Here is a 20,776-nt window from a genome sequence, read left to right as displayed (position 1 = left end):
TGTCAGAAGCCCACCCTAAAGTTCGTCGCCTCTCAGCTCAGAGCTCTCGGCTCCTTCTTTGTGTTCTGTCACAGTTGCCACTGTTGTCTTACGTGGAGCACTCAGAGCTCCATGTTGTGGTCGTTTCTACTCTTCTCTCCCCACACGGGCCACGGGACAGCAGGAGTCGTGGAACCAGGCAGGAGGGAGATGAAATGAGTGTGTTGTGTTTAGCCAGGGCTTCATGTCCTGTCCTGTCTTTCAGGGGGTGTAGAGACATTGAGATGTCCTTGGACTTCCTCACATGTCCAGCCCAAAGCTTTGTTGCAGATAATTGTGCTGCCAAAAGCCTGATCTTTTAAAAATAAATTTCTTTTTATTGATTTCAGGAGGAAGGGAGAGGGGGAGAGAGAGATAGAAACATCAATGAGAGAGAATCATTGATCAGCTGCTTCCTGCACACCCCTGCTGGGGATAGCGTGTGCAACTGGGCATGTGCCGTGACCGGGAATTGAACTGTGACCTCCTGGTTCATAGGTCGACACTCAAGCACTGAGCCACACTGGCCAGGCAAAAGCCCAATCTTTAACGGAGTGGGGCACTTGCTATGTGTGGACGGTGGAAGCACAGGGTGTGGATTCAGGGGGGTCACGTGGTCTCAGGAGGAATGGAGAGCATGCAGAGCATTCTTTTCATGGGGAATACTAAAAATAACCATCTTACTGTGAGTTCTGTTCCAATAGTCATCTTAGGCAGTCACTTCTGAAATGTCTGATTTATCATTCCCAACCCTCATACATCTTTTCCTTTGTAAGGATTGCAGATGCACTTGGCTGTCACTATGGGAACTGTGCTGATTTCCCCTGGTTATTTGCAGAATGAGGTTACAGTTTGCCTGTGACAACTGGATAGGATTAGAGACTCAATACCAGTATTTCATCCACAATTCTTCTTGGTTATAGCATGTGGTGCATATAAAAAACATTACACGGGGTTATCATCTAAACTGAGTCACGAATGGGCTCTGGCCAGGCAGCTCAGCTGGTTAGAATGTCATCCCAATATGCCGAGGTTACAGGTTCAAACCCCAGTCAGGGCACATAAAAGAATCAACCAATGAGTGCATCAGTAAGACTGATGTTTCTGTCTCTCTCTTCCCCTCTCTGTCTCTCTCTCTCTTTCAAATTAATAAATAAGAATTTAAAAATAAATAAATAAGTTGATACATTAGTGATTGCCTGCCTCTTAAACAAACCTGAATTACCAAACATGAATGCTTGGGAAGGGAATTCTATTTTTAGTTTGCCATGTTTTATTTTGGAGAAATGGTGATCATTAACCATCACAATTTTCATGTGGGCTCAGGGGCTTCTGGGCAAGTGGGGCTGAGTAAAGTTGGACCACAGAATCTCTGTCTTTTTTTTTTTTAATATAACTTTTAAATTAATTTTTATTGATTTCAGAGAGGAAGGGAGAAGGAGAGAGAGCTAGAAACATCAGTGATGAGAGAGAATCATTGACTGGCTGCCTCTTGCACACCCCCTACTGGGGATCGAGCCTGAAACCCGGGCATGTGCCCTGACCAGGAATGGAACCCTGCCAACCTGGTTCATAGGTTGACGCTCAACCACTGACCCATACTAGCTGGGATCTTCACTCTTCTTTACAGCAGAGGGTTCCCTCTGTCTTTCTTTCTGTTTTATGACTTGATTCTATAGAAACCTTTGTATTTTATAGGCGAGAAATGAAGGCTTGAGATAGAGCAAGCATAAAACAGGCCCACAGAGAGCAGATGACCTGTTCCTGCTCTCCCTGAGTCGGTGACATTCAGCCTCTGTTGTTTCAGGAAAGGAACCAGAATGTTCATGACATTCTCACTCATCCGTTAACATTTATTGAATGTCTGAGGCAGTGATGGCGAACCTTGTGAGCTCATCGTGTCAGCATTTTGAAAAACCCTAACTTAACTCTGGTGCCGTGTCACATATAGAAATTTTTTGATATTTGCAACCATAGTAAAGCAGAGACTTATATTTTTGATATTTATTTTATATATTTAAATGCCATTTAACAAAGAAAAATCAACCAAAAAAATGGAGTTCGCGTGTCACCTCTGACACGTGTGTCATAGGTTCGCCATCACTGGTCTAAGGTTTATGCCCCTTTACTGTTCAGATGTTGTTTAATACTTTGTTTTGTTTTGTAAATCCTCATTCGAGGATATTTTCCCCCCCATTAATTTTCTTTGAGTGAATGGAAGGGGGAAGGAGGGAGAGGGAAAGAGGGAGAAACATTGATGAGAGAGAGACTCTCAATTGGTTGCCTGTCGCATGTACTCCAACCCGGGCAGGGATCCTGCAACCCAGGTATGTGGCCTTGACCAGGAATTGAACTTTCGAACCCTTGGACTGTGGGCGGCCGACACTCTAAACACTGAGCAAAACCAGCTGTTGATTAATAGTTTTAATTCTTGAGTCCGTGAGGAAAGGAAGTCAGTCAGGTCATACATGGTTTATAAACAAATAGCTGTATATCCTGTGATATGGTGCCAGCTGCTCTCACTGCCTGGGGCCTGGGAATGGAACCCGGGGCATGAGAACTAGGCCTCCCTGCCGGCTCGTTAGGAACTGAACTTCCATATATGTGCTTTTTTCCAGGTGGAAGAGGAGAGATCTGTGCTCAACAATCAGTTGTTAGAAATGAAAAAGAGGTAGGTCTTCTTTTTCTGTTTATCATTGGCATGTGTGTGAGTGTGCGAGTTTAATAAGGAAAACGTTAGAAGGTGATGTGTGCGGTGACGTATAGAAAGTGTGCGACCTTCTCATTCAGAAAATTGCATCCTGATAGCTCAGTACTCACCATTGACAAATGATAAAAACTCATTTGCCAAAGTCTCAGCCTTCATTCCTAAAACAAAGAACAGCTGCAGTTCAAGTCACGTTCAGTTGCATTTGTTTGGAAGTTTTCTAAAAGCAGATTGTCTCATATGATACTGCTGCTCCCTCCTAGTTTCAGTAACTAGAAAATGCTATCACTTTACAGGGAGTAATTGATCGGCCTATAAACACTGATTTCCATGATGTAAAAATTTTAATTTTTCAATAATAATGGGTAACATAATTATAAATGTTTCCATTTATTTTCAGAAAAAAGAGCTTTGTCATTTTATTCATGATAATCACACAGTATTCAAGTGAAAGCCTTCCAGTCCTTTTGAGTAAGGATACACAGGCCCACAGAAATAGTCATTTAGAAGCTTAGTGCTTTTATGCATCCTGACAGTCTGTCTGCTCTTTTAAAATGTGCAGTTTGTGTCTAGAGAAATTAAAAAAAAGTGAAATAAAGTAGAAAAACAAGAATTCTCCATGCTCTTGCAAAGTATTCTCTTACTTGTCAGGGCCCAGGGGCTCCCCTGCCCAGGCAGTTGCCCATGGGTGCTATTTACACAGCAGCGCCCCTCCTGCCCACTCGGCAAACCTGCTGAGGGATTGAGAGCTGCACTTCGCCCACAAGATATCTGAGTTCCATAAGCGACATCCTACAGGATGTTGGGCCTCGGTCCAGGGGAGCCATTCGCCCTTTCCCTCTCTGATTAGATTCATTCTCTGTTCAAGTTTCACACCAGAATGCACGTGTTTCGTCACCGCCACACCCCTGGCCCCGCCCAGTGTCCTCCGGGTGACCATGCCTGAGCGTGGTGACCAGGCTGACCTGCCTTAGCCCAGCTTCTGCGTGAGGCACAGCCCCGCCCATGTGGACCTCAGGTGTTTATTTTTACATCCATAAGGCTTTGTTTCTTTAAAAGGAACTTTGTGGGGGAGATCTGTAAGACTCTCAACCATAAAGATAAATTTTAAAAACGCAGCAGCAGCAGCAGCTCATGTCCGCAGTTACCCAGGTCAGGTGAAAGGTCACAGGGCTCTTCCTGTGACGTCCTGGCCAGTGGACAAATGAAAACGGGCTGATGTGAGCCCTGGCATGTCCCCTTGCATGGACGTAGCAGTTGGTAATTCTCAGGCCTGTAAGCTCAAAACAGCCCACTGAAGTATATGGTGAGGCGTGCGTTTAAAAACGATGAAACCTCAACAGCAAAGAGAAACTAAAAACAAAAACAAAAAGGATGAAGTGCCAGCCTGAAGAGTCAGCACCTTGGTCCAAGAACTCAGATGCAGGTGTAAGACACAGATCCTCCGATTTTTATGCTTGTTCTTGTCTCGCTGTACACTTACTATTATTCATTTTTAAAAAGAAAGATGCTGTCTTTGTCCGTCCTTACCACATATCTTTCAAAATGTGATTGGGGCCCTAGCTGGTTTGGCTCAGTGGATAGAGTGTCGGCCTGTGGACTGAAGGGTCCTGGGTTCAATTCTGGTCAAGGGCACATGCCTGGGTTGCGGGCTTGTTCCCCAGTAGGGGGCGTGCAGGAGGCAGCCAATCAATGATTCTCTCTCATCATTGATGTTTCCATCTCTCTCTCTCTTTTCCTCTCTGAAATCAATAAAAAATGTATTTTTTTAAAAATGTGATTGGGCGTTGACTTTTTTCATGGTTTCAAAAGGTGGAACATCCCTATCTTCCTATTTCACCATCTCTGCTCCTGTTTTCGGTGCAGGATATGTTTAGGAGAAAGTCTTTTAAAAATCACTCTTGTTATCAGTAAATGCAGATAAAAATGATAATTTTTCTGGGAGTGAAAAAAATTTTAAATCTATGTTTTCATATTTACAACTATTTTTTAAAAATGTATTTTTTATTGATTTCAGTGAGGAAGAGAAAGGGGGAGAGAGAAAACATCAATGATGAGAAAGAATCATTGATCGGCTGCTTCCTGCACACCCCCTACTGGGGATCTAGCTCACAACCCAGGCATGTGCCCTGACCAGAAATTGAACTGTGACCTCTGGTTCATAGGTAGAGGCTCAACCACTGAGCCATACCGGCCGGGCTACACCTTTTTTTCCTCTCTCTCTGTTTTTTTTTTTGTTAAATTGTTTATTAACCCTTATGGAAAGTTATGTCTGTTTCAGAAATCTGAAAGCAAGTATATATTTGAGCTAATAATTTGAACCCCTAAACACCTCCTAAAGTCAGTTTGATAAAGGATTTGTATATAGGTCTATGTGTATCATAGTTAAGTAAATTTAGCATAGAGTACTAAAAAGAATTTGATCTGCTCTTACTTTAAAAATCTGAAAAGTACTTAAATCATCAAGTTATTTGAGTTGTAGCTGTTGAAACAAAAATAGAGATCTTAGTCGACAATTTAATTTGGAAGTGACCATTGAATAGACATAAGCAAGCATAGACTTGCCTTCATTACACTGAAGTCATTGTATTGAAGTGCAGTGCTTACTCCTGACTGTAGGATGAAGCTGCTTTTCGTGAAGAAATTAGTAACAAAAAGGGGACATCTGTAATACTTTGAATAATAAAGATAAATTTTTAAAAAAGAAAGTAGTAACATCCTTCTGTATTGCCACAGTTTTTTGGTATCTAAACATTGAATTGCAAGCAATATGTAGTCAAGATTTTCCTCTTAAGAATGTAATCATTGCCCAGCCAGCGTGGCTCAGTGGTTGAGCGTCAACCTATAAACCAGGAGGTCATGGTTCAATTCTCAGTCAGGGAACATGCCCAGGTTGTGGGCTTCATGCCCAGTGTGGGGGAGGGGGCAGTGTGTAGGAGGCAGCTGATCAATGATTCTCATCATTGATGTTTCTCCCTCTACCCTTCCTCTCTGAAATCAATACAAATATATATAAATATCTTTTTAAAATGTAATTATTTCTTTGGAAAACTGGTTTCCACGTTAGGCAGATCTCCTTCAAAACAGGTTCCAAGATGTCTGAGAGAGATGGCAGAGCCGAACTTGACTTGCCGTAACTGGCCGAGTGGAGAGGGGGGTCTTCTGACCCCCGAGGTCTGCAAGCAGATGGGAGAACTTGTTTGGCTTCCCTCCCTCCCTCCCACCAGGCTTTTTGATGTCACAAGAAGGGACTTGAGAGCCAAAATCTTAGACGTGGACTTGTTGGAGGCAGAATTAATTCTGTTAGTGTAAATGACAGATTGCCGTCAGGGCTGGAAACCGGTAGACAGTTCCCTCGACAAATTCTGCAGAGTCCTGTGCTGCTCACTGTGGGTGGCTGGCTGACTGACTGTCTCCGAGCTGTCGCTGCTTACAATGCTCACTTCACTCCTCTCTTTTCCCTTCCTACTCTTGCTTCCTTTGCTATATCTGTGTGTCTTTCATGGTAAGACTAAAGAAAGTCTATCCACATTATACTAAATAAATTTCGTATATTTTTAGTAAACCAAATGGTCGTATATATATTTTTGGCTGCCTTTGTCCCTCTGTGTCTTGCTTTTGTTTTGTAAAATATTCTCAGCAGTATACGCACACACACACACACACACACACACACATTATCTTTTTCTTTTAAAGCAAAGAATTGCAGTGCAAACTTTTCCTGACTGATTTGCATTTCTCTTCATGTTTCTAATATTTGGTTCTTATTATCTTGCATTTTTAAAGCTTGCCCTGTTACACGTTAAGGTATTTGCTTTACTGCTAGGATTTATTTCCTGTGCAAGTAGTAAGGAAAGAATCTGGCTAGTATGTTCCCTTGGAGGGAAGATTTCGGGCCCCTCCGGCCCTTCCTTCGTATTCTGCTTATCTTCCCTATTTGACATTTGAGGAACACCAAGTCATCCCAGTAGCATGGCTTCAGGGAACACGGGCCCGTCTGCCCGTGTGATTTGTGACGCAGAGGTCAGTGATGCTGGCTAAATGGTTTAACTCGGCCTCTCTGGGTCTGCACAGTGGGACTGGGGCTTAGAAATAGTGAAGGAAGCCAGTGAGGATCTGCCCCAGAGATGAGCTGCTAACAGCTGTTTGTCCTGCCATTTGTCACATTTAGGTCCCTTCCTCAGCCATGCATCTTCTGATAACTGTACAAGGAGCGAGCGTTCTGCTTGCCCTCTCGTTCTAAAGCGGCCTTGCTCAGGGGCTGTGTGTGTGCGTGAGGGTGAGCAGATCAAGATACCGTGCCTTCCTCCTCCCGCCAGCTGGTGGGCCCCAACACCAAGAATCGGTGACGTCTTTGCTAACTAGAGTTCCTATGATGGAAGAATCCAAGTCTGCTCAGTAATCCCCAAATCCTCTTTTTTTTTTTTTTTCAGTAAAAACATTTCAAATGATGTTCAGATTTGATTGGTTTTCTAACAAGCGACGCTCTGGAAATAGGTGTTACTATAGAGTAAACCACCAAGTCAGTTTGCTAGAGGCTTAAGGAGTCTGAGCTTTATTGAATCTTTGGATCGCCTCAGATACTTGCTTTCCAGGGGGAAGGAGGGTTCGTACGTTCCTTCCGTTAAAATCGTTGTTTTGTTTTAATCCGAGCAAGATCCTATTTCCTAGCAAGGTGCCACTCAGTAATTCGCGTCACTGCTGCTCACCCCATTTCAGTGTACAGATAGTGCTCGGATATTGAATTCCAGGAATGTTTGTAAGTCTCAAATTCTTTTCTTACTACTTATCATTCCGGGGTATTAGTGTCAGCCACACAATGAGATAAATACACTTAATATTTTATCTTTGTGTAGAAGCTACCATAAATCATGAGAATTCTGTAATTCGTGTGCCGGATATCTTGGGTCTCACTAACCAGACATGTGCATTCTTCCATTTCTAACCTGGGCCTCAGTTTTCAGTCCTTCCCGTTGGCTCTGAAACAGACTGAACCACGACACGCTCCACACTCACCCAGTTACTTCCCAGCGGAACTGGGAATAACTTGGCTTGTTGCCTAAGTTATGAGTTCTCACTGAGGATTAGCTCCATGAGTGACATGTCCACTGGCCTGAGGGCTAGCTGGGAAAATTCTCTCCAGTTTTGTCTTTTTCCACACTATTATTGTGATTCCAGGTCTTTTTCCTCATTTCACACTGCATATAATTTAAAAATTTTTTTTTTAATTTTTAAAACTAGAGTTTCACAGAAGAGTTGCCAGGGTCATTCCGAGTACTCCCACGTGCCCCCCTCCTCCGGTCCCTTCACGTGGACATGGTCCATCCCCTGGTACATTGACCAAAACCTAGAAAGTGACATGCACACACTCTCAGCTAGACCCCTGACCCTACTCAGATCCCCCAGCTTTTCCACGAACGTCCTTTTTCTCCTCCAGGGTCCAACCTACACATCACACCGCATTCAGTTGTCACCAAGGAGTTAGTTTCTCCCAATCTGTGACCGTGCTCAGTCTGACCTCCTCCCTGGTGACTATGACCGTGGCACTCTCGAATGCATGTAATTTCTCAACAAAAATCTAAATGTGCACACACACAAACACATAGTAGCCGGCCCTTCCGGGTTGTGTCTATTGTGTCTTCCCTCCTGGTCTTCCCTTCATCGTTCCCTTTCTTTTCGCACACCCTCCACGACAGGTGTTTCCCTTACTTCCCAGGCCTGGTCCCCCCTCCGCGGGTGACCACAGCCGAGTCAGGCTGAGGACAGAAACCCAGTGCTGGCCCTTCCTCCCAATGTCGCCACGCATGCATTCTATCCCCAGAGCTCCACTTTAACATGTCTGCTCTGGCCTTTATGTAATGACCTGTCATTTCTACGAGCAATTTAATGTCCTCTTCAGGTTCCACGGGGGAAGAGGAAGACTCCTGCAGCCCGAATAGTAGTGGTACTATTTACTACTGTTTGGCCCATTAGATCTCGAAAACTCATTCCTGGAACTTGCTAAAAGTTACTGAAATTAGTGAGAACCAACCGATACTTCCAGCATAAAACTGCTCTGCATGACATTGTATAATCGCTTTGCATGTGTGTATTTTAATTGTTGGTATTGCTTGGTAGTAGTTTATTCAAGAAATAATCGAATTCAGCTGGGGTTCGATATTTAGAAGAATTCTTTGGGGGTGCAACAGTCTTATTTTTTTGTTTTTGTTTGTATAATCGTCAGTCTTCCAAAGTTACTGTTTTCTTTAAACTCAAATGGATACAATGACAGGCAGATTCAAGCATGTCTGTGCATAGGGAACTTTTCCTCCCCGCACCGGAAGTGCAATTTGGAAGCATAATAGCCTTCTCCCTCTACACGCCCCCTGCGATGCACTTTTTCTGTACGTGAACTCGGGCAAATTGTGTGTGTGTTCTAGGACAGTCACACACTGATCACTCTCTCGGCTGATTTCTGGAATTTTTAACTCTTTGGTCTTTTAGAGAATCCCAGTTGATAAAAGACGCAGATGAGGAAAAAGCCTCCTTGCAGAAGTCCATCAGCATTACTAGTGCCTTACTCACGGAGAAGGACGCCGAGCTGGAGAAGCTGAGGAACGAGGTAGAGTACCTTCCCGGGCGAACGGTCACGCCGCCCGTTCTGTTCCCACACCTAAGCCACGCCGCTGTGTTGCAGGTCACGGTGCTCAGGGGAGAAAACGCCTCTGCCAAGTCCTTGCATTCAGTTGTCCAGTCTCTTGAGTCTGACAAGGTGAAGCTCGAGCTCAAGGTCAAGAACTTGGAGCTTCAACTCAAGGAAAACAAGAGGCAGCTCAGCAGCTCCTCAGGTAAAATGATGACCGTGGTGCCTCTCCCCCACCCCACTGCTCCCTGCAAAAGGAGCCCTTTCTGGGCAAGATGCGCTGCTCCCCGACGTGGCCCTTTCCTCTCGGCTCTCCCACCCGTTAGAGGAGGGCTCGGCATCGCCCAGGCCCCATGCGAAGGGGCGTGCCTGGTGGCCCCACTGCTGGGCCTTCCCCCCTGGTCTTGAGTGTGGGTAGAAGCATAAGCTGGAAGATGCTGGCTGCCATCCCAGTACAGCCGTGGGTTCTGAAGGTACACAGTGAGGGAGGGCAGAGATGGTCCCTCGCTCCTCTACATTCAGGTGGATGTGATGGCCATTCTTGCCCAGCAGTGAGCCAGCCCAAGAGAGAACACGGGAGGAGTGGGGCCAGCGCCAACGCAGGTCCCTCAGGGGTCCGGCTATGGGACAGGAACTCATGAGTGTGTACTGAGAGGCGCATCTGGGAATTCCACAGAGAATGATTTTCAATGCAAACACAAGGAAAAAAGATTGTGGTTTTTTAAACCTCCCCCTCCATTTTTTTTTTTTTTTTATATAAGGTAATACTGATACTCAGGCGGAAGAGGACGAAAGAGCCCAGGAGAGTCAGGTACTGCTCCTTCCTTCCTTTAGTTTGCTTACCTGCTATTTTAAACAAGCACTTAATCTTTTGAACAGGTAGTACATTCATATGATCTAAACATTAAGCAATATTAAAAATATGTTCAGCAACACATCTCCCCCCAAACCTTTCTCTCTGGTCAGTTCCCAGCTCTCCAATCAGGTAACCACCCAATTGGTGTCTTTAAAAAAGTCTTTTCAGGGATTTAAAAAAATGTAAATATAAGCCAAGACTGATACAGTCTTTTTCCTTTCCCTTTTAACGTACATGGTGGCATATTACATAAACTGATCTGTACTTCCTTTCTTTTTTTTTTTTTTTTTTTTTGGCAGAACCTTGCCCCAAAAAGCTGAGCCTAGCCCCTAAGCAATACCTATTCTCCCAGGAGGCCCAAGGAAGCCAGCCTCAGTGTGTCAGAGTGATTTCCACAGGCACCTCTCCCTCGAGTCAGCAGCCCTTTTTACCTCTGTTTCCCAGGCTGTGTATGCTCACTTAAGGGTCCTTTCCTGGAAGCAATCGTGTAGAGACCTGGGCTTCCCCATGACCCAGGTCAATTTGATTTTAACGGACCAGCCTGGAATACCCAGCCAAGGCCTAATAGCCCAATCTGGTCCCAAAGGGCTGACCCTAGTTCCGAAGAGCCAGCCTAGACCCTAAGACCCCAACCTAGTCCTGACTAGCCAAAGACAGTCCCAGAGGGCGGAGCCTAGCTCCAGAGAGCCAAAGCCCAGTCCCGAAGGGAAGGGAGGCGTCTAGCCCTGAAGAGCTGAGCCCAGACTAGAACAGCTGTAGCCAGTCCTGAAGAGCAGAACCTCACTCCGAAGAGCCTAGCCCAGCCTGGAAGAGCCCAGCCTCGCCCCTAAGCAATACCTACTCTTCCAGCAGGCCCAAGGGAGCCAGCCTCAGTGTCAGAGTGACTTCCACAGACTCCTCTCCCTGGAGAGTCAGGAGCCCTTTCAATCTCTGTACCTCCCTTTTATAGCTGTTTAGTGTTCCGTTATATGGATGAACTTAATGAAATTGGTTCTCTGTCCGTTGGCATGCCATTTGGGAGGTTTCTGATCTTCTAAGTGTATTGTAAACAATGCGGAAATGAATTGTCTTGGACATCTACCATTTTTCAGATATACTAGTATTTCTTTGGGGTAAATTTTAGAAGTAGAATTGCTCTGTCAAAAAGTTCCTGGCTTATCTCTACCTTACAAAGACAGGGTTCTCGAAAAATGTTTCCAAAATTAACAAAACAGCCTTAATTTTAAATGTGGGATTATATGGAAACAACGTATTCTCTATTTGGAAATATAATGAGACATAGACAATAAGCATCCATCTTCAGTTTTAATAATATATCATGGGGTATATTTATCCTGCGCAAAAATCACAGGTACAAAAGCCATCTTTCATTTTTAAATAAAAGCTCAGGGAGTTTTGATTTGTCTGAAAGGATTCAGCAAACTACTAACTTACCCCAGTTAGCATTCATTGTCTGCTTAGTGTGTATGTGTAATAGACATCTACTTAATTAACAGTGTTTTCTCTTTCTCCCCCTTTCCTTTCTGCTTCCATTTGTTTCATCTGCTGCTGCCAACACTTTCTTCCAACCAGCAAATGGTTTGTTTTATGTTTCCTAATTTGCGAGCACGTGTGTGTATGTGTGTGTGTGTGTGTTTCCCCACTGTACTAAATCCGTGTTGTGCTGTTTTCTTCTTCCCGAAACGGAGCTCCTGATATGATAAAGTCTTAGAAAATGCAGTTTAAGAAGCGAGGATAGATTCAGTGGGTCTGCCTCCAGTGTTGGCAGGGATGTTCTCCAGGGAACCACAAAGCTACTGGTTGCCAGCTTCACTTCATAACATGCCCCAGCAAGAGAAAGAGGACAACTAGTTCTTTAAAAATTGAATTACCTGTGTATGTGTATACACTCACATTTTTAAAATTATAAAGTGAGATTTTTCTCATGAGCTATTTAGAATATATGAGAGCTTTTTATTATTTGTAGGAGAGGGAAGAAACTTTTTGTTTTTCAAGGAAAGTGCCCTTGGTTTGAAAGCAAATGTTAGGACAAGGGTGCTTCCTCCTACTGGTCATCTTGTTATTCTACTGCCCAGTGAATCCTGGCACAGTTGCTTTTCCCAATTGGGGTACCTGAGCGCCAGCCTGTTCCTGAGAATGTGCCAAAGGGTCTCCTCGGTGGAAATGGAGCTTGAGCCTTCTCTTTAAAACTTCTCCATTTTTCTCTGAAGTCTCATTTACCATCATCCCACCACAACCCATGAGAGAGCCTGGTGTGAGGAGGATGTCCCTGTACTTTTTCAAAAGACGATACGTTGTGGATTGGTTCTACAGTGCCATGAGACAACTCTCTTGTTATGCTTTTTGTGAAGTGTAGTGTGTGTGTGTGTGTGTGTGTGTATCAATATATAAAGCATAGGTTCAGTAACAGCCACCGCTGGCCCCCCTGTGATGTCCAGCACACTCACAGCAATGACATGAGTCTTCATCCGTGACTTCTTGATAGGCAGTCCACCGGACACATTTCAGACATTTTATACATGTTTCTTTTCTTTTCCCTGAACAAATTAGATTGACTTCCTAAATTCAGTAATAGTGGACCTTCAGAGGAAGAATCAAGACCTCAAGCTGAAGGTGGAAATGATGTCAGAAGCGGCCCTTAATGGAAATGGCGATGACCTAAACAATTATGACAGGTATTTCATATGAGACAATACTGTTCAGTTCCATCTAAATAAACTGTGCTTTTAAAGTTAGGTTCTTCAGTGGGTTGGAGAGACAGTTGCCCTGTGGCTGATTGGCCATAAATCCATCCCCATAACTCTGGCAAGACAGTGATACGTATACACTATAAATGGCTTTAATGTAAACATTTTATTTATTTACTTTTTAAATTTTTAAAAATATATTTTTATTGATTTTTAGAGAGAGAGGAAGGGAGAAGGATAGAGAGATAGAAACACAGAGGAAAAAAAATAACATGGGAGATTAAATATGGTGGTGGAGTAAGTAGATGCTACAAGGACACGCTCCCAGGACCAAACTGGAATTGCAACTAAAATACAGAAAAACTTCCTGAATAATCGATGGGAGACTCACTGGAGAGAACCATGATAACTAAGGACGGAAAATAGAGACAGCATAGAGACTGGTAGGAGGGGCTGAGGCACGAAAGGGTTGGCCGGGCTTCCATAGACAGGGATTGGAGTTCCTGAGAGATATGTCAGCTGTGGGGGGTTGCCACTGAGAAATCTGGGGTCTAATCCATAAGCTGGGCCCCCCAGCAGAGAGCACCAGAACTGAGAAAGGTACCCACATCTGGGTATGAAAAGCAATGGGGTTGCTGTCTGACAGGGAGAGATGGCTGGAAATTCAGGCACCCTCTTAAAGGGCCAATGCACAAAATTCCCTCTGAAGCTACTCACCTTGTGCTCTGGCAGAGGGAGGGCAAAATGAACTGGAGCTGTATGAGCAGAAGCCAAGATCAGGGGCTCAGGTTAGAACTCAGAAGGCAGACACCTGGTTTCCTGTCCTGAGTCATTCCCTCATGCTGCGGAGGTCATCTTTCTCATACAGACATTTTCTATACAGTCAGCTTTGCCTGGGGGGTACACACCTTATCCACATTGCAGAGTTTCTGAGGTCCAATAAGAAACTGAGAATAACAATTAGCCTCCAGGCAGAAGCAGTTGCCCCACCCTGTTGAAAAAAACTCACACCACACCTGAGGATGATTGCCTAAGGGCAATTTAAGACAGGATCCTATCAGTTTGTAAGCAGAGGCGGTCTCTGGAGGCTTTGAGTCTTTGCCTCATCTAATTAGACAGAAACAGTGTTTGTCACTGTCATGTACTAGAGATTGAGAGGCATAGAAGACCTACCTAACACATAATCACAAATCCAAACAGGCAGCCAAAATGAGGAGTCAAAGAAACAACCCCCAAATGGAAGAACAAGAGAATTCTCCAAAAGAGTTAAATGAAATGGAGATAAGAAATTTATCTGATATAGAGTTCAGAATAATGACGTTAAAGATGCTCAACAGCATGAGAAAAGATGTAGTAATTATAAAAACAGAAATAACACAATTGGAAGGAATACACAGAAGATTAGGGGAAAAAGAGGATCTAATCAGTGAATTAGAAGACAGGGTTAAAAAAAATCACTCAGAGAACCAAAAAGAAAAAACAAGAGGACAACTTAAAGCTGTGAGACAACATGGAATGTAACAATATTCAAATAGCAGGTGTGCCAGAAGAGGTAGCAAGGGAGAGAGGGATAAAGAATGTGTTTGAAGAAATAAATGGTTTTGGGAAAATTGGACAGATACATGCAAAAAAAATGAAACTAGGCCACCAACTTATACCATACACATAAACTCAAAATGGATAAAAGACTTAAACATAAGACGGGAAACCATAAAAATCTTAGAGGAGCCTGTGGAGGCAGCAAAATCTCAGACATATGCCAAAGCAATATCTTCACCAATACAGCTCCTAGGGCAATGGAAACTAAAAAAAATGAACAAATGGGACTACATAAAAATAAAAAGCTTCTGCACAGAAAAGAAACCACAAAACAAGAAGAAAGCCCACTGCATGGGAGAACATATTTGGCAATGATACATCTGATAAAGGGTTTATATCCAAAACATGTAAGGAACTCATACAACTTAACAAAAGGAAGACAATCCAATTAAAAAATGGGCAAAGGACCTAAATAGATGACATACAGATGGCCAAGAGACATATGAAAAAATGCTCAAAGTCATTGATCATCAGAGAGATGCAAATTAAAATGCCAATGAGGTATCACCTCATACCTGTCAGAATGGCTACCATCAACAGATCAACAAATGACAAGTGTTGGCGAGGATGTGGATAAAAGGGAACCCTAGTACACTGCTGGTGGGAATGCAGACTGATGCAGCCATTATGGAGAACAGTATGGCGTTTCCTCAAAAAATTAGATATGGAACTTACATTTGACCCACTTCTAGGAATATATCCTAAGAAACCCGAAACACCAATCAAAGAATGTATTCACCCCTATGTTCATGGCAGCACAATTTACAATAGCTGAGATCTGGAAACAGCCCAAGTGCCCATCAGTAGATGAGTGGATAAAAAAGCTGTGGTACATTTACACCACGGAATACTATGCAGCAGTAAAAAAGAAGAATCTCTTACCCTTTGAGACAGCATGGAGGGACCTGGAGAGCATCATGCTAAGTGAAATAAGTCAGAGAAAAATAAGAATCACATGGTCTCACTCATGTGGAATCTAATTAACAGAATAAACTGATGAAAACAGTAGATCCAGAGACATGGAAGCATGGAACAGAGTGCAGAATCAGAGGGAAGGCGAGGGGTGGGAAGGTGGGAGGAGGGGGAAAGGTGAGTGGGACGTAATCAACCAAGGACCTTGTATGTATATATGAATGGCCCATGGACACAGACAATCGGGGGGTGAGGGGCGGGGGTGGGGGTGGCCTGAGGGGATCAATGGGGGGAAAGGGGACATATGTAATATTTTCAACAATAAAGAATTATTAAAGAAAAAGAAACATTAATGAGAGAAACATCAGTTGGCTGCCTCCTGAACACTCCCTACTGGGGATGGAGCTGGAAACCCGGGCATGTGCCCTGATCCAGAATTGAACCAGTGGCTTCCTGGTTCATGGGGGTCGACCCCCACCCACTGAGCCACACCAGCAGGGCTGATGTGAACATTTTATTTTATTTTTTTAAGTATATTTTTATTAGTTTCAGAGAGAAAGGGAGAGGGGAAGAGAGAGAGAGAAACATCAATGATGAGAGAGAATCATTGATTGGCTGCCTCCTGCACACCCCACATTGGGGAGTGAGCCCACAACCAGGGCATGTCCTGACTGGGAATGGAACCATGACCTCCTGGTTCCTAGGTCAACACTCAACCACTGAGCCACACCAGCCAGCCTGATGTGAGCATTTTAAATAGGAATTGCAGTAGTTACACTTGAGGTTTGCAGACTTGGCCATAACTCTTACTTGTTTTTTATCCTTTACAAGTGGTAGAGATGAGTTTCTGTTTTTCATTATTAAGTCTGTTGGGGTGACATTGGTTAATATGTGAGTTTCTGATCGTACACATGAACCTTTGCAGTGACGACCAGGAGAAACAGTCCAAGAAGAAACCTCGCCTCTTCTGTGACATATGTGACTGCTTCGATCTCCACGACACAGAGGACTGTCCCACCCAGGCGCAAATGTCGGAGGACCCCCCTCACTCCACACACCACGGCAGTCGGAGCGAGGAGCGCCCGTACTGTGAGATCTGTGAGATGTTTGGGCACTGGGCAACCAACTGCAATGACGACGAGACCTTCTGACGAAGCCTCACATCCAGGACTGGGCTTTCTCGGACGCACCAGCATCTGGGCAACCGAACACCAGCATTACCTGTGCAGACTTCCGGACAACTCACGTTATTTTTGACCCCCACCAACAAATCTAAGAAAATATTTTGATCTTCAACAAATCGCCCTTTTAGTTTCCCCGTATACATTAGAATAATAAATACTTACTTAGGAGGTGAGTTTTCACCTCTTATTTTTGGCGTCTTGATTTTTAAGTTCCAACAGGACGTTGCACCAGAGGTCGTTACATAGATTGTCCCGAGGGAAACCTCCAAGAACAATCCCTACCCTCCAGTACCTTATTTAAGTAACTTTAAATTATGCCATTCTCATATTTGCACTAAAATCTTCCCAGGCTGTGTTTTTGTATAGTGAGATGTTTTGGTTAAGCTTTGACACTGGAATGAGTTGAAAAAAAATGTGCCATTTTGCATTTTCATCTACTCTCATAGAGCATTTTATTTTTAGTTGAAATATCTGAGATCTTTGCACTACCTGATGTCAGTAGTGCCTTTACTTCAGGCTTGGTAACACTTAGGTGTGATGTTAAATCATGAAACAGGTAAAGGGAGGGGGGAGCCCCCAAACTGCTGTGGGACGTTTTATAATCGATATGCTGCACCCACTTACTCTACTGTGGCGCTTTGTGTATTGGTTTTGCATAATTTCAGCTATATATTGTATGTATATATTTTTTAAAAATCTCTATTTTGGGAAAAAGGATTCACAATTGTGTCTTTCTTTTCAGATTTTTACCTTTATGAAAAAGAAAACACTTAGAATGTTTATCAGGATTTAATGGGCTAGGCCAGGAATAGCATCACACAGCTTTGGAGCTATTTTTTATTTTTGTTTTCATTTTGTTTCTTTATCAGATCTAAATAAATACAATATTTTTCCTTCTCTAGCAGATATCCCCAGCAGTCGATTAATTAGATAATAAGCTGCTATACAACACTTACATTAACCAATCTACAATCTTTACAAGTTGTATTTACTGTCTTTTTAGATGAATGTATGATGAGAAATTCAATATTAATAATTTTGGATTTTCTTATCACAAAAAATTAAATGAAGGACCTCAGCCACCAGAAGTTTATCAACCAATTTTATTAAACTATTTATCTTGTTTTGAATTGAATGTCTTCTAGAAGATGTAAAAAGTAATAAATGTATCTCCATGCTACATGTATAATAAGAACTTCTATAATTGTATATATGCCTTTGATGTATTTTCCCCTCAAGATTATTAACTGTATTTGACACGTGAAAAACCTGTAATCAATTGAAATTTCTGGTTATAAACATAATAGGAATTGTTTCACAAACAATATGTAAAGCAGTATTAAAATTTGAGCAAAAAATGTTCTGTACCTACTTTATTTTAGTTAAAAAATACCATTCTTTTTTAAAAAAAAATTTTTTTAATATATTTCTTTATTGATTTCAGAGAGGAAGGGAGAGGGAGAGAGATAAAACATCAGTGATGAGAGAGAATCATTTATTGGCTGCCTCCTGCACATCCCCTACTGGGGAATGAGCCCGCAACCCAGGCATGTGCCCTTGACTGGAATTGAACCTGGGACCCTTCAGTCCACAGGCCGATGCTCTATCCACTGAGCCAAGTCGGCCAGGGCTAAAAAAATAATTCTTTATTGTTGAAAGCATTATATACTAGTATGTTCCCCTCCAGCTCACCCCCACCTCCACCCTTCACCTCCCCATTGTCTGTGTCCATGGGCCATGCATATAAAGTCCTTAGTTGATTACCTCCCACTCACTCATCCTCCTCCTCCCTCCCTGCTCTCCCCCTTACCTTCCTTCTGAGATTCCGCACTCTGTTCCATGCTTCCATGTCTCTGGATCCACTCTTTTCATCAGTTTATTTTGTTAGTTAGATTCCACATATGAGTGAGATCATGTGATTCTTGTCTTTCTCTGACTGATTTATTTCACTTAGCATGATGCTCTCCAGATCCCTCCATGCTGTCTCAAAGGGTAAGAGATTCTTCTTTCGTACTGCTGCACAGTATTCCATGGCATAAATGTACCACAGCTCATCTACTGATGAGCATTTGGGCTGTTTCCAGATCTCAGCTATTGTAAATTGTGCTGCTATGAACATAGGGGTGCATATATCCTTTCTGATTGGTGTTTTGGGTTTCTTAGGATATATTCCTAGAAGTGAGATCACTGGGTCAAATGAAAGTTCCATATTTAATTTTTCTTTTTCTTTTTTTAAAACATGTTATTGATTTTTCACAGAGAGGAAGGGAGAGGGATAGAGAGTTAGAAACATCGATGAGAGAGAAACATTGATCAGCTGCCTCCTGCACACCTCCTACTGGGGATGTGCCCACAACCAAGGTACATGCCCTTGGCCGGAATCGAACCTGGGACCTTTCAGTCCGCAGACCGACACTCCATCCACTGAGCCAAACCGGTTAGGGCGCATATTTAATTTTTCGAGGAAACGCCATACTGTTTTCCATAATAGTTACACACCAGTCTGCATTCCCACCAGCAGTGTACTAGGATTCCCTTTTCTCCACATGCTGGCCAGCACTTGTCATTTGTGGATTTGTTGTGGTAGCAATTCTGACAGGTGTGAGATGATACCTCATCATTTTAATTTGCATCTCTCTGATGATCGGTGACTTTGAGCATTTTTTCATATGTCTCTTGGCCATCTGTATATCCACTTTGGTGAAGCATCTATTTTAAATAGATATAATAAAAGCATGATATGCTAATTAGACCGGACAGCTAAAGATCTGGACGTCATTCTGGATGTTCTTCCGGACGAAGCTGCGGCAGCAGGGGCCAAGGCAGAGGCGGTTAGGGGAAATCAGGCAGGCAGGCAAGTGGTTAGGAGCCATCAGCAGGCAGGTGAGTGGTTAGGGGCGATGAGGCAGGCAGGCAGGTGAGCAGTTAGGAGCCAGCAGTCCTGGATTGCAAGAGGGTGCAGGCTGGGCTGAGGGACCCTCCCCCGTCATGCACTAATTTCGTGCACTGGGTCTCTAGTGTGTGTGTGTGTGTGTGTGTGTGTGTGTATAGATATGTGTATATATATATATATATATATATATATATATATATATATATATATATATATATATAATGATTTCAGAAGGAGAGAAACATCAATGATGAGAGAATCATTGATTGGCTGCCTGCTGTATGCCCCCTACTAGTGATTGAGCCCACAACCTGGCATGTGCCCTTGATAGGAATCAAACCAAGGACCCTTCAGTCCACAGGCCAATGGTATCCACTGAGCCAAACCAGCTAGGGCTATATCTACTTTAACAAAGGTTATTCTTTTTGCCCAGTGGTACTGATATTTTCAGTTTCATTTGTCATAATGGTTTTTCTTCAAATGAGCAAGCACTATAGATCCAAATAGCAATTTTTACTGCAGTCTTGCGGATAAAACAGCTTTAAGAACTTGGTATATTCTTTTTAAAAATGTTTTTATTGATTTGAGAGAGAAAAAACATCTATCCGAGGAAGAAACATCAATTGGTTGCTTCCCATAGGCACCCCAACGGTGACTGAACCTGCTACCTGGGCATGTGCCCTTGATCAGGAAGTGAACCGGTGACCCGGGGGTGCGCAGGGCTGGGAGGGCTGGTGCTCTGACCACTGCGCCACCGGCCAGGGCCTGATAAGCTTTTGTATGTGAATGACGTGCTCCTATGTTTCCCACAACTGATGAGGTAATACGTGAATTTTACTGATGAAGCAAGTGCCGGGACCTGGATTCTACATCGGATAGTATTTCCTAAGAAAAAGTCTACTAAGAAGAGCCAAACAGACAAGTCCCTCAGGTTCCTTCAGACCCTGGCCATTTTTCTAAATTTTAGCCCACAAACCAAAAGAGCAGAGTTTAATCGCTCTGATTGAAAATATTCCCATTCACGTTTAGCTTCAAATTACCGTTTTACAGCGAGTACACTCGCTGCTAAGATGAAAGTAGAGATTTTTAACACTTCCAGTGGTTCGCAACCTTCTGGCTCTTTAAATACAGTTCCTCATGTTGTGACCCAACCATAAAATTATTTTCGTTGCTACTTCATAACTGTAATGTTGCTACTGTTATGAATCGTCCTGTAAATATCTGGTATGCAGGATGGTCTTAGGCGACCCCTGTGAAAGGGTCGTTCGACCGCCAAAGGGGTCGCGACCCACAGGTTG

General features: G+C 43.3%; 1 protein-coding gene across 4 annotated transcripts in view; it reads left to right on the top strand.

Moving 5' to 3' along the window:
* The window catches only part of CLIP1 (CAP-Gly domain containing linker protein 1), an 88,898-nt gene extending 70,931 nt beyond the window's left edge, over positions 1-17,967 (top strand). For 3 of the 4 annotated variants that reach the window (XM_059676127.1, XM_059676125.1, XM_059676124.1), the window contains 6 exons: positions 2,637-2,689; positions 9,209-9,326; positions 9,402-9,552; positions 10,109-10,158; positions 12,754-12,878; positions 16,327-17,965. In XM_059676127.1, the coding sequence (XP_059532110.1) occupies positions 2,637-2,689; positions 9,209-9,326; positions 9,402-9,552; positions 10,109-10,158; positions 12,754-12,878; positions 16,327-16,552 (723 nt within the window). In that variant the 3' untranslated portion in view covers positions 16,553-17,965. Of the gene's footprint in view, positions 1-2,636; positions 2,690-9,208; positions 9,327-9,401; positions 9,553-10,108; positions 10,159-12,753; positions 12,879-16,326 lie in introns of all 4 variants that reach the window. The other variant, XM_059676128.1, reaches the window with a different exon arrangement.
* The last annotated feature ends 2,809 nt before the right edge of the window (positions 17,968-20,776 follow it).

The sequence above is a fragment of the Myotis daubentonii genome, chromosome 19 (assembly GCF_963259705.1).
Source record: "Myotis daubentonii chromosome 19, mMyoDau2.1, whole genome shotgun sequence".
Taxonomy (NCBI): domain Eukaryota; kingdom Metazoa; phylum Chordata; class Mammalia; order Chiroptera; family Vespertilionidae; genus Myotis; species Myotis daubentonii.
This window is presented reverse-complemented; position numbering and strand designations above follow the sequence as displayed.